Genomic DNA, 13,270 nt, shown 5'->3' on the forward strand with positions numbered 1-13,270 from the left:
TGCAGATGAATAAAAATTCAGGGGAACCCAGAACCTATACTTCTGGATGACCGACGAAACAGGAAACGACATGTACGCGAAGAAAAGGGATCCGCCGAGGCGTCTTTTGCCCGTGCATGTCCTTCGCCTTCAAGTTTTTCGCGGCATGAAGCATGACACGAGGAACGAAAGACAGAAAAGAAGCAAAGAGGGAGGGGGGGGGGACAAAGAGGAGAAACTTCCCTCTCTGTCTAGCCTATCAAAACAATTTGTCGAAACGTGAGCAGATCTCTCCCTACACGCGTTTTCTCTATCTGTAGTACCTTTCCTGTGCTCATCCCGAATCCCTCTCTTTTTCACCGCCCTCCTCTCTCCGATACACTCCGCTCACCCTCTTGTTTCTAAAGGACATTTCTCTTCCAAGAAACGTTCTTTTTCTCTCGTTCCTCTCTTTTCTCCACCACGTACGGTTTCGTTCCCTCTTGTCGTGACTTTCTTCCTGCCCTCTCGCTTCTGTCACTCGGTACGAGAGTGAGGAACGCTGGAGGGAGTTTCCGCTGCGCGCTCGGCAGAGGGGAATCCGTCAGCTGCTTCTTCTCCCGTTTTCGGAGGGAAGAAGAACTGTTCCTTTCTTTCGTCAGAACACACCGCAGGCGCAGACGACCCCCGAGAGCCTGGCTCCGAAGCGAACTTGAGAGAAAAGGAAGGAACGGAGGACGGCAGAGAAGACGAGAGAGAGGTGAGAGAAGCAGAAGGCAAGCAAGTCGAAAAGGCACCCGCAGCAGTCTCCGCGCTCTCTCTCGACGGCGAAGGAAAAGGACTTTCGTCGCATACGCTCTCACGGGGACTCTGCGTCTCCGGCTGTAAAAACCAAGAAAAAAGAGACATTGCCCCAGGTGACCCCAAAACACCCAGATCTACCATATACACATTCAAAATCACAAAGTGCACACACGTGTATAGACATAGACATTTATATGCCAGTAAACAAGCAATACGTATCCAGGTATACATGCATAGTGTAATGTCAATATATAAGCACTCAAACATATACAAATATATATATATATATATATATATAGTGTATATATCGACGAATAAATATTCACACACACACATACATATATATATATATGCATCTGCGTTTTTACCGGCGGTTCATTGATGAGAAGTGCATGTTGGTTGTATTTGGCGTGGAAGTTGTAGTAGGCGTCTGTGACAACGTCAGACATGAGGACTGCGTCCTTTACATTTCTCAGCGCCACTTCGCGCGCAGCGGGGTCTGCGACGCAGCTGATGCCTGGAAGAAGAGCACACGCGAGAAAAATCAGAAAAGCTCCCGGCTTCGTCTTTCTCCTGGAGAGAAGAGAAGGATTTTACCGCGTGGAAAACAGTCGCAGAAATCTGTGGCTCGCGAGCGTTTCCACGACGACTTTTGGTCAGCGCACAGCAGTTTGAGTCTCGAAGCAGACAGCATTTGAGTCCTTTGGCCTCTCGCTCTCTGTGTACAAAACACCTGAAAGTGCGTAGGAGTTCACAGTCACTTTTGCAGGGAGAGCTGCTGGCGAATCGGACCGTTTTCCGCATCTGAGGCAGGGGCATTTTTGCGCTTTTCCAAAAAAGATGAACTCGACTTCGGCGAGAATATCGAGTGTTCCCACTCCACAACGAAAGCGGTAACTCAACTTCTTCCCCAGACGCAGAAGTGCCTTCTTCACTTTTGTGCTCGTCTCTTCCGCGCGCGGCCCACTTGCTTCTTCTCTTCCTCTCTCTCTTTCTCTCTTTCTTTCTCCCCTTTCTTTGTTTTTTTTTACCGTGGAAGGGACGTCCGATGGTGGTGGCGGCGACGTGCAGAGTCGCGTCGATTTTGGAGGCTGCGGCGGCGACTGCTCCTCCGACTTCGCTGAACGCGGAGCTCGAAGTCGACGCGGAGTTCTCCAGTTTCTTCCCCGCCTGTCCACCCTGCTTCCCGCTGCTGTCCTCGCAGCGCGCGACGTCGCCCACTGCAACTCCTTGGTGCACCAACATGGACCGGTTCTTGTCCAGACCTGCATGCGAGAGACACAGGCGGAAACGCCTCTGAAAGGCCCATGGCAAGCGACGTGAGACAAACTCGAGACAAACTTGCGACAGACTTGACTTTCACTTCAGAGCACCTGGGCAGAACGACGTGGATGCGCAGACGCCCTCTGCCGACGCGAGTTCCAGCAAGACGTTCCACACGAGCACAGCTGAGTCGCGCTCTCGCTCTCGCGATCAATGCGAGACAACACTCAACTGATGTTTCAAACAGAGGAACGAACAGAAGGAAAACCTTGGAAGCCAGAGCTGCTGCAGCACTCGAAGAGAACAAGCCAAAGTACGAGAGGAAACTCGCCGAAATCACAACACACACACAAACGCATACACCACTGAGTCTCAAAGACAACTGCACGCTTGAAAGAAACGTCCTGTTTGTGGGGGCGTTTTCTCGACTCCATTCAGCGATCACTTCTAACAAATGCGTCCACCACCAAGCCTCTGTCTGGCGTAACCCTGACATTGACGAGTCTTCGTCTCCATTTTTGTGAAGATTTCCACTTCTCCTCTGGACACCGACCGCGTGACGAAGCGTCTGTTTACCGGGGCCATCCACAGTTGAAGAAGATTTCCCGACGGCAGAAGATCCGGAATCCGAAGACTGGAAGTGACCCTCGTAGGAGACAGTTGTCTCTCGCGCTCCAGCACCAGGCAGAAACTCGACGACCGGGTAAGCGTACGCGTTCAGCAACGCAAACAGGGGCATCTCCACGCACAGAAGCCAGTTCGTCCACTTCTGAAAACATAGCATAAACGAAAACCAGAAAGGCGCGAGGCGACAACGCATGCAGCCGAGCGTCCTCGGAGGGAACTGTGAAGACGTCACCCCGGAGTCTCTCTCGTAGTTCAAGATCCCCAGAAGAAGCTCGCAAAAACTCACAAATGCACGACAAAAGGCACTGTCATGATATAAAATGTATACATATATATATATATATATATATATACATATACATGTATGTATACTTATATAAAGCAGAAAGACAGAATAGACATACAGAAACACACATAAATAATATATGCACATATATGTATATATATATGTATACATATATGTTATCGTAGAGACATGCACCACCGAAGCCGTGGAGGCCAGTTGCCAGCTCCAGGGGGAAAGTTTGCATACACGGAGGGGCACTGATGAACGCGAACAGGAGGCCGACTCTCCTGGGTATATACGCAAGAGGACGAGAGACAGAGACAGATACTCTTGGAACCGAGATGAAGAGAGAACGGGGACACAAGAGGACGGAGAGAGAGACACAGAAGTAGGAGGATGTCGAAACCACGGAAGAGAGGGGAGATGAACGGGAGAGAAAAACTGGGAGCCAACCGAAGTCCGCTTTTGCTCTTTTTGGAAGCTTTTCGCGAGTGCCTGACGCACCGCCCAACTTCTCCAGCGACTGAACTCACTGTTACGTCTCGCACAGTCATCCCATCGATGATGCCGAGGAAGAAGGCCTGGTACCACGTCGCGACAATGACCAGCTTCATCGCCAGGAACTTGGCCACCGGATGGAACTGGAGCTGAGAAAAAACAATAACGGGGAAATTTCTGAAAAAAGGAAATACTGGAACTCTGTAGAGAAAACTGGAAATGGACCCGCCAGATACCAAAAATTTCCAGAGATGAAATCGCCACACAAAAACAGTTCAAACGCCCTCCCTACCACACACTACACACTCCGAACATGCAACCTTCCACTTCAACGTACGCATTCTAAAGATGCAATCGTACACAAAAATGCATATATATATATATATATAGACAAATATATATATAGGCTTTTTGAAGTCCTTGATTGACGGTGAAAGTGGATAGAAAGTATTGTGAGACATTCGAGAATTCTTTGACGGAAGGGAATTTTTGGTCGGGGTTCCAGACCCAAACGCATGCAGAGTTTTGGGATCCACAGGGACGCTGGTCGAGATTCATTTTCAGAAGCTCTTCAGGATCCTCAGAGAAGCAAATGCCTTTGCAGCTTGTAACTGACTTGCCGACGTCGGAGAGCCACAGCCTCCCATCGACCTACCACAGAACACACTACAGGATGGATACGAAGCGCTCCTGGACAGACATCCATAAATTTGTATACATGTGTGTACGTATGGAAGGCATCCGGTGAATGGGTTTCCGACGTTTGCGTCGAGAAGAACTGTTTGAGGCGTACCAGAGCAGGGAGCTTGCGAGTTGCGAGGTAGAATAGGCCTAGGGCGTAGAGCGCTCCACAGATGGAGATGTTGTAGATGATCATGTACGGCACCTGGAAGCAGAAACTGTGGTATTTTCCGACGCTGAACATGATCAGAGAGACGAGTGCCATCGTCGGCTTCACCTGCAAGAAAGAAGAGGACATGCTTGGACGTATACAGGGGAAGAAGAGGGTCTCCAGCGCTGCTCACACTCCGTCGCACGAAGAGGAACGGCAGACACGCATAGCAGCGAAGGAAACGACGAGTTCGCACAGGTCGCCAGGGAACAACCGAACACAGCTAGGCAAGAGGTGGACAGAGCGACAAGTACACACAGAAAAGAAGGAGAGCGCCCCGTTTCCTGTCCCCCGAGGTGCGACGCGAGAAGCGTTGTGCAACTTCGTACGAAGATGAACTGGAGAATCCATCGTTTGCAGCATTTGACGAATGCGAGGTCAGTGGGCAGGTCTTCTCTGCACAAGAACATGCTGTCTTCCCCGAAGCAGCAGGCGGCGCCACTGTGTCTCCTCGTCTGCCGTCCGTAGACCTCCCTGCGACTCGGCTCGCGGACGTAAAAGTTCGTCTCGCCTGCAGTTCGGCGCTCCCGCTGAGCGCTTTTGTCCGAACTCGTAGGACGCGCGGTCGCATGCGTCGGAGCCTCAGGACCGAAGCAGCGCCCTGCCGGCGGCGTGAGGGCAGCGGCTTCCGTCGGAGGCAGCCGCAGAATTTTCTTCCACAGGCGCAAGAGGAAGGGGACCGGCTGCGGGTGACGCACTGAGCCTGGGTCTCTGCTCAAGGCGCCCGCGCAGGCGTCTTCTCCGCCGCAGCGCGCCAAAATCAGACAGAAGAACGAGTACACCACCACCGCTTCCCACATGTCTCGCAGCGCCTCAATGTACACGAACTGACTCGGCATAAACAGAATCACCAGCGAAGATACTGCAGACCAGGCAGACACCACAAGACAGCCAAACACCCGCGCATGCGACGGTCTTCAGCTCGAGCGACGACGAACGCGTGGATTCACGATCAGTCCAGGCGACGTGCGCCGACCCCTGTACCTGCTTCCAAAAATCTCTCTATCGACCTCTTCTCAGCCTCTGTCTATCGACCTCTTCTCACCCTCTGTCTATCGACCTCTTCTCAGTCTCTCTCTATCGACCTCTTCTCACCCTCTGTCTATCGACCTCTTCTCAACCTCTGTCTAACGACCTCTTCTCAACCTCTGTCTAACGACCTCTTCTCATCCTCTCTCTATCGACCTCTTCTCAGCCTCTGTCTATCGACATCTTCTCACCCTCTGTCTATCGACATCTTCTAACCCTCTGTCTATCGACCTCTTCTCAACCTCTGTCTAACGACCTCTTCTCAACCTCTGTCTAACGACCTCTTCTCATCCTCTCTCTATCGACCTCTTCTCAGCCTCTGTCTATCGACATCTTCTCACCCTCTGTCTATCGACATCTTCTCACCCTCTGTCTATCGACATCTTCTCACCCTCTGTCTATCGACATCTTCTCAACCTCTGTCTATCGACATCTTCTCAGCCTCTGTCTATCGACATCTTCTCACCCTCTGTCTATCAACATCTTCTCAGCCTCTGTCTATCGACATCTTCTCAGCCTCTGTCTATCGACCTCTTCTCAACCTCTGTCTAACGACCTCTTCTCAGCGTCTGTCTATCGACATCTTCTCACCCTCTGTCTATCGACCTCTTCTCACCCTCTGTCTATCGACATCTTCTCACCCTCTGTCTATCGACCTCTTCTCACCCTCTGTCTATCGACCTCTTCTCATCCTCTCTCTATCGACCTCTTCTCATCCTCTCTCTATCGACATCTTCTCATCCTCTGTCTATCGACCTCTTCTCAGTCTCTCTCTATCGACCTCTTCTCAGCCTCTGTCTATCGACCTCTTCTCATCCTCTGTCTATCGACCTCTTCTCACCCTCTGTCTATCGACATCTTCTCATCCTCTCTCTATCGACCTCTTCTCAGCCTCTGTCTATCGACATCTTCTCACCCTCTGTCTATCGACATCTTCTCACCCTCTGTCTATCGACCTCTTCTCAACCTCTGTCTAACGACCTCTTCTCAACCTCTGTCTAACGACCTCTTCTCATCCTCTCTCTATCGACCTCTTCTCAGCCTCTGTCTATCGACATCTTCTCACCCTCTGTCTATCGACCTCTTCTCAGCCTCTGTCTATCGACATCTTCTCACCCTCTGTCTATCGACATCTTCTCACCCTCTGTCTATCGACCTCTTCTCAACCTCTGTCTAACGACCTCTTCTCAACCTCTGTCTAACGACCTCTTCTCATCCTCTCTCTATCGACCTCTTCTCAGCCTCTGTCTATCGACATCTTCTCACCCTCTGTCTATCGACATCTTCTCACCCTCTGTCTATCGACATCTTCTCACCCTCTGTCTATCGACATCTTCTCAACCTCTGTCTATCGACATCTTCTCAGCCTCTGTCTATCGACATCTTCTCACCCTCTGTCTATCAACATCTTCTCAGCCTCTGTCTATCGACATCTTCTCACCCTCTGTCTATCGACCTCTTCTCATCCTCTGTCTATCGACCTCTTCTCAGCCTCTGTCTATCGACATCTTCTCACCCTCTGTCTATCGACCTCTTCTCACCCTCTGTCTATCGACATCTTCTCACCCTCTGTCTATCGACATCTTCTCACCCTCTGTCTATCGACATCTTCTCAGCCTCTGTCTATCGACATCTTCTCACCCTCTGTCTATCGACATCTTCTCACCCTCTGTGTATCGACCTCTTCTCAGCCTCTCTCTATCTACCTCTTCTCATCCTCTGTCTATCGACCTCTTCTCATCCTCTGTCTATCGACCTCTTCTCATCCTCTGTCTATCGACCTCTTCTCATCCTCTCTCTATCGACCTCTTCTCATCCTCTCTCTATCGACATCTTTTCACCCTCTGTCTATCGACCTCTTCTCAGCCTCTGTCTATCGACCTCTTCTCACCCTCTGTCTATCGACATCTTCTCACCCTCTGTCTATCGACCTCTTCTCACCCTCTGTCTATCGACATCTTCTCATCCTCTGCCTATCGACCTCTTCTCACCCTCTGTCTATCGACATCTTCTCAGCCTCTGTCTATCGACCTCTTCTCACCCTCTGTCTATCGACCTCTTCTCAGCCTCTGTCTATCGACATCTTCTCAACCTCTGTCTAACGACATCTTCTCAGCCTCTGTCTATCGACATCTTCTCAGCCTCTGTCTATCGACCTCTTCTCAACCTCTGTCTATCGACCTCTTCTCAGCCTCTGTCTATCGACCTCTTCTCAACCTCTGTCTATCGACCTCTTCTCAACCTCTGTCTATCGACCTCTTCTCAACCTCTGTCTATCGACCTCTTCTCACCCTCTGTCTATCGACCTCTTCTCACCCTCTGTCTATCGACATCTTCTCAGCCTCTGTCTATCGACCTCTTCTCAACCTCTGTCTATCGACATCTTCTCAGCCTGTGTCTATCGACCTCTTCTCACCCTCTGTCTATCGACATCTTCTCACCCTCTGTCTATCGACATCTTCTCAGCCTCTGTCTATCGACCTCTTCTCACCCTCTGTCTATCGACCTCTTCTCACCCTCTGTCTATCGACATCTTCTCAGCCTCTGTCTATCGACCTCTTCTCAACCTCTGTCTATCGACCTCTTCTCAGCCTCTGTCTATCGACCTCTTCTCAACCTCTGTCTATCGACCTCTTCTCAACCTCTGTCTATCGACCTCTTCTCACCCTCTGTCTATCGACCTCTTCTCAACCTCTGTCTAACGACCTCTTCTCAACCTCTGTCTATCGACCTCTTCTCACCCTCTGTCTATCGACCTCTTCTCACCCTCTGTCTATCGACATCTTCTCAGCCTCTGTCTATCGACCTCTTCTCAACCTCTGTCTATCGACCTCTTCTCAGCCTCTGTCTATCGACCTCTTCTCAACCTCTGTCTATCGACCTCTTCTCAGCCTCTGTCTATCGACCTCTTCTCACCCTCTGTCTATCGACATCTTCTCAGCCTCTGTCTATCGACCTCTTCTCAACCTCTGTCTATCGACCTCTTCTCAGCCTCTGTCTATCGACATCTTCTCACCCTCTGTCTATCGACCTCTTCTCAACCTCTGTCTATCGACCTCTTCTCACCCTCTGTCTATCGACATCTTCTCACCCTCTGTCTATCGACCTCTTCTCAGCCTCTGTCTATCGACCTCTTCTCAGCCTCTGTCTATCGACATCTTCTCAGCCTCTGTCTATCGACCTCTTCTCACCCTCTGTCTATCGACATCTTCTCAGCTTCTGTCTATCGACCTCTTCTCAACCTCTGTCTAACGACCTCTTCTCATCCTCTGTCTATCGACATCTTCTCACCCTCTGTCTATCGACCTCTTCTCAACCTCTGTCTAACGACCTCTTCTCATCCTCTGTCTATCGACATCTTCTCACCCTCTGTCTATCGACCTCTTCTCAGCCTCTGTCTATCGACGTCTTCTCAGCCTCTGTCTATCGACATCTTCTCACCCTCTGTCTATCGACCTCTTCTCAGCCTCTGTCTATCGACATCTTCTCATCCTCTGTCTATCGACATCTTCTCACCCTCTGTCTATCGACCTCTTCTCACCCTCTCTCTATCGACCTCTTCTCATCCTCTCTCTATCGACATCTTTTCACCCTCTGTCTATCGACCTCTTCTCAGCCTCTGTCTATCGACCTCTTCTCACCCTCTGTCTATCGACATCTTCTCACCCTCTGTCTATCGACCTCTTCTCACCCTCTGTCTATCGACATCTTCTCATCCTCTGCCTATCGACCTCTTCTCACCCTCTGTCTATCGACATCTTCTCAGCCTCTCTCTATCGACCTCTTCTCACCCTCTGTCTATCGACCTCTTCTCAGCCTCTGTCTATCGACATCTTCTCAACCTCTGTCTAACGACATCTTCTCACCCTCTGTCTATCGACCTCTTCTCAACCTCTGTCTATCGACCTCTTCTCATCCTCTCTCTATCTACCTCTTCTCATCCTCTCTCTATCGACCTCTTCTCATCCTCTGTCTATCGACCTCTTCTCATCCTCTGTCTATCGACCTCTTCTCATCCTCTCTCTATCGACCTCTTCTCATCCTCTCTCTATCGACATCTTTTCACCCTCTGTCTATCGACCTCTTCTCACCCTCTCTCTATCGACCTCTTCTCAGCCTCTGTCTATCGACATCTTCTCACCCTCTGTCTATCGACCGCTTCTCAACCTCTGTCTATCGACCTCTTCTCACCCTCTGTCTATCGACCTCTTCTCAACCTCTGTCTAACGACCTCTTCTCAACCTCTGTCTATCGACATCTTCTCACCCTCTGTCTATCGACATCTTCTCACCCTCACTCTATCGACCTCTTCTCATCCTCTGTCTATCGACCTCTTCTCATCCTCTCTCTATCGACCTCTTCTCATCCTCTGTCTATCGACCTCTTCTCATCCTCTCTCTATCGACATCTTCTCATCCTCTGTCTATCGACCTCTTCTCAGTCTCTCTCTATCGACCTCTTCTCATCCTCTGTCTATCGACCTCTTCTCAGTCTCTCTCTATCGACCTCTTCTCATCCTCTCTCTATCGACCTCTTCTCACCCTCTCTCTATCGACATCTTCTCACCCTCTGTCTATCGACCTCTTCTCACCCTCTGTCTATCGACCTCTTCTCAACATCTGTCTAACGACCTCTTTTCAACCTCTGTCTATCGACCTCTTCTCACCCTCTGTCTATCGACATCTTCTCACCCTCTGTCTATCGACATCTTCTCACCCTCTGTCTATCGACCTCTTCTCACCCTCTGTCTATCGACCTCTGCTCATCCTCTCTCTATCGACCTCTTCTCATCCTCTCTCTATCGACCTCTTCTCATCCTCTCTCTATCGACCTCTTCTCAGTCTCTCTCTATCGACCTCTTCTCATCCTCTCTCTATCGACCTCTTCTCACCCTCTCTCTATCGACATCTTCTCACCCTCTGTCTATCGACCTCTTCTCACCCTCTGTCTATCGACCTCTTCTCAACATCTGTCTAACGACCTCTTCTCAACCTCTGTCTATCGACCTCTTCTCACCCTCTGTCTATCGACATCTTCTCACCCTCTGTCTATCGACCTCTTCTCACCCTCTGTCTATCGACCTCTTCTCATCCTCTCTCTATCGACCTCTTCTCATCCTCTCTCTATCGACATCTTCTCATCCTCTGTCTATCGACATCTTCTCAGCCTCTCTCTATCGACCTCTTCTCAGCCTCTGTCTATCGACCTCTTCTCATCCTCTGTCTATCGACCTCTTCTCATCCTCTGTCTATCGACCTCTTCTCATCCTCTCTCTATCTACCTCTTCTCATCCTCTCTCTATCGACCTCTTCTCATCCTCTGTCTATCGACCTCTTCTCATCCTCTGTCTATCGACCTCTTCTCATCCTCTCTCTATCGACCTCTTCTCATCCTCTGTCTATCGACCTCTTCTCACCCTCTCTCTATCGACATCTTCTCACCCTCTGTCTATCGACCTCTTCTCACCCTCTGTCTATCGACCTCTTCTCATCCTCTGTCTATCGACCTCTTCTCATCCTCTGTCTATCGACCTCTTCTCATCCTCTCTCTATCGACCTCTTCTCAGCCTCTGTCTATCGACATCTTCTCACCCTCTCTCTATCGACATCTTCTCATCCTCTGTCTATCGACCTCTTCTCAGTCTCTCTCTATCGACCTCTTCTCATCCTCTCTCTATCGACCTCTTCTCATCCTCTGTCTGTCGACCTCTTCTCATCCTCTGTCTATCGACATCTTCTCACCCTCTCTCTATCGACATCTTCTCATCCTCTGTCTATCGACCTCTTCTCAGTCTCTCTCTATCGACCTCTTCTCAGTCTCTCTCTATCGACCTCTTCTCATCCTCTCTGTATCGACCTCTTCTCACCCTCTCTCTATCGACATCTTCTCACCCTCTGTCTATCGACCTCTTCTCAACCTCTACGTGAGGCAAGACACAGGACATGCGGGGGTACGCTGGACTGGCACGAGATACTTTTCTTCCAGAACCTCAAAGTTACGTAAGTTGTGCGACCTGATCTGTCGCAGGTAACCGGACAGAAGGCCGAACCGAGAGACGACTTCGTCTCCAGTTCCTGTTTAAATCAGCAGCGATAGATGATTACTCCCGGCACTGGGCTACTGGCCACACTGGCAACTTCTGACACTGGGAAGAAGGATTCTTCTTCCTATCTCTCCTTCTACGTCTCTTCATATCTCTCCTTCTACGTCTCTTCATATCTCTCCTTCTACGTCTCTTCCTGGCCCTCCGAATTTCTGGAGCAACCTCGAAGTTTCTCTAGGGCAGGCTTTTCTCTCGCCGTCGATTCGACTGGCGACAGGGCTCTGCATGCTCATTTTCTTCGGATGTAAAACTCTTCGAGCTGAACGAGGGGGAATCCTTTGCTGCTCGACGACGAAAGTTCTTTCCTCACCAGCGTAGACAGGCACGAAGAGGAGAATTCGAACGACGTATTTTTGCAGAGAAGGAAAGGCGTAATGCGCAAGGTGGAGGAAGATGGAAATCCCCGAGAGAAGAGACGCGACGAGAGCACAGACGCTGCCGAGAGCAGAAACCCAGCCGACATCGATGAAGGCAGAGTGCTGCAGAGGACACAGACGCGGGAGTGGAGTAGGTCAAGCGCGAAGTTCCGAGTTCAGTGAAAACTCCCAGGAAAACCACCCGGGCGCTCCAGATGGAGAGATCGACTGCGGCGGAGACCTCCCCTCCTGCCAGTCTGTACACCCGACTCTGGGCACTCTCCAGACACTGACGACCCAGTCCAGACAACGTGAGCGACTGAGATGCAGCTTCTCCACTCTTCTCAGTGACGCGCGGAGAGACAGGCAGATTGCCACAGCAATGCAGATGATCAACAGAGACAGAACAGAAAATCCGAGTGCTGCCAGCACGGAGACTCACAGAAGGCGGAAGCGGAGAGAGATAACGTCGACCTCTGACACACCGGCAAAGGAAGCCGTCTAGACAGGTGGCAAGCCCAGGTAGATCGACGATCTCTTCAGCAAGGGAAACCGTGATTTCTTGCAATGCTTTCTCTGCACTGAGCTAAGGAGATAAGGGAACTTGATAGACTTCTGCAGAGACATCACTATTTTAGATCGGAAACGTTTCTGAGAGAAGACGTAGATCTTACCGAGACAGCTGGAGAAGACAGAGGGGTTCCCCGGTCGAGAGCGGGGGCTTCGAGCAACGAAGGATCATCCATTTTTCAAAGAACGAAGCTGGAAGGCGGGAGAAAGAAAATGACCTCAGAGCTGAGAACTGAGACAAGAACCATCTTGGAGAAGTCGAGAAGGACTGGGGAAAACGAAAGCCACCATCTTCTTTGAGGAAAGACGCAGACAAAGAGATGGGGCAGGCGCGAAGCGCCGGCGGAGAGCAGACAGAAAAAAGGAAGAAGAGGGAAAGACAAGGAGAGACGGAGGGTGAGGAAGAGGAAGGAGGTAAACAGGACCTAGAGGCGAGGAGAGACGCTGGAGTCTAGGCGCGTTTTTTTAGAGTTGCGACTGCGGAAGAAAGAGACATAATCTTATCCTGGGTTTCAGAAAGACACCGAAGAGACAAGAGAGTTGAGACCCGGGGAAATTCGAGACCACTCGGAGCAGGATTCGGAAGCGAGGAGCCGCGAGACTGTTTTCACGTTCAGAGACACTCGTCGATATCAGCCGTTTTCAACTGTTCACTGTATTTTCTACAGTTAACAGAGACGGGTTCCACGTCAAACGTAACAAAATAAGCGAATCTGCAGCGGGAAATAAGGGCATCAGCTTCGTAAAACTCGTGAACAGACTACAGAAGGTGAGGCCTGAACCTTGTGTGTCGACGACTGGACTATACCGCAGAAGAAGAGCACTGGCTGCGGACTTCCTACCATCGAAAAAAACGTCCTCGGAAGAGCTGGAAAAACACTCCT

The 13,270-nt window shown here is 50.4% G+C and overlaps 1 protein-coding gene across 1 annotated transcript; it reads right to left on the reverse strand.

Moving 5' to 3' along the window:
- Positions 1 to 305: 305 nt before the first annotated feature.
- TGME49_210380 (hypothetical protein) lies at positions 306 to 12,562 on the reverse strand (the record flags this gene model as incomplete). Its single annotated transcript, XM_018779501.1, has 9 exons — positions 306 to 840; positions 1,131 to 1,279; positions 1,794 to 2,027; positions 2,602 to 2,794; positions 3,472 to 3,585; positions 4,230 to 4,394; positions 4,658 to 5,190; positions 11,771 to 11,939; positions 12,491 to 12,562. 9 exons carry the CDS (start codon positions 12,560 to 12,562, stop codon positions 496 to 498), a joined length of 1,974 nt encoding a protein of 657 aa, XP_018636505.1. The 3' UTR covers positions 306 to 495.
- Between the last annotated feature and the right edge of the window lie 708 nt (positions 12,563 to 13,270).

The sequence above is a fragment of the Toxoplasma gondii genome, chromosome IX (genome assembly GCF_000006565.2).
Source record: "Toxoplasma gondii ME49 chromosome IX, whole genome shotgun sequence".
NCBI lineage: Eukaryota > Apicomplexa > Conoidasida > Eucoccidiorida > Sarcocystidae > Toxoplasma > Toxoplasma gondii.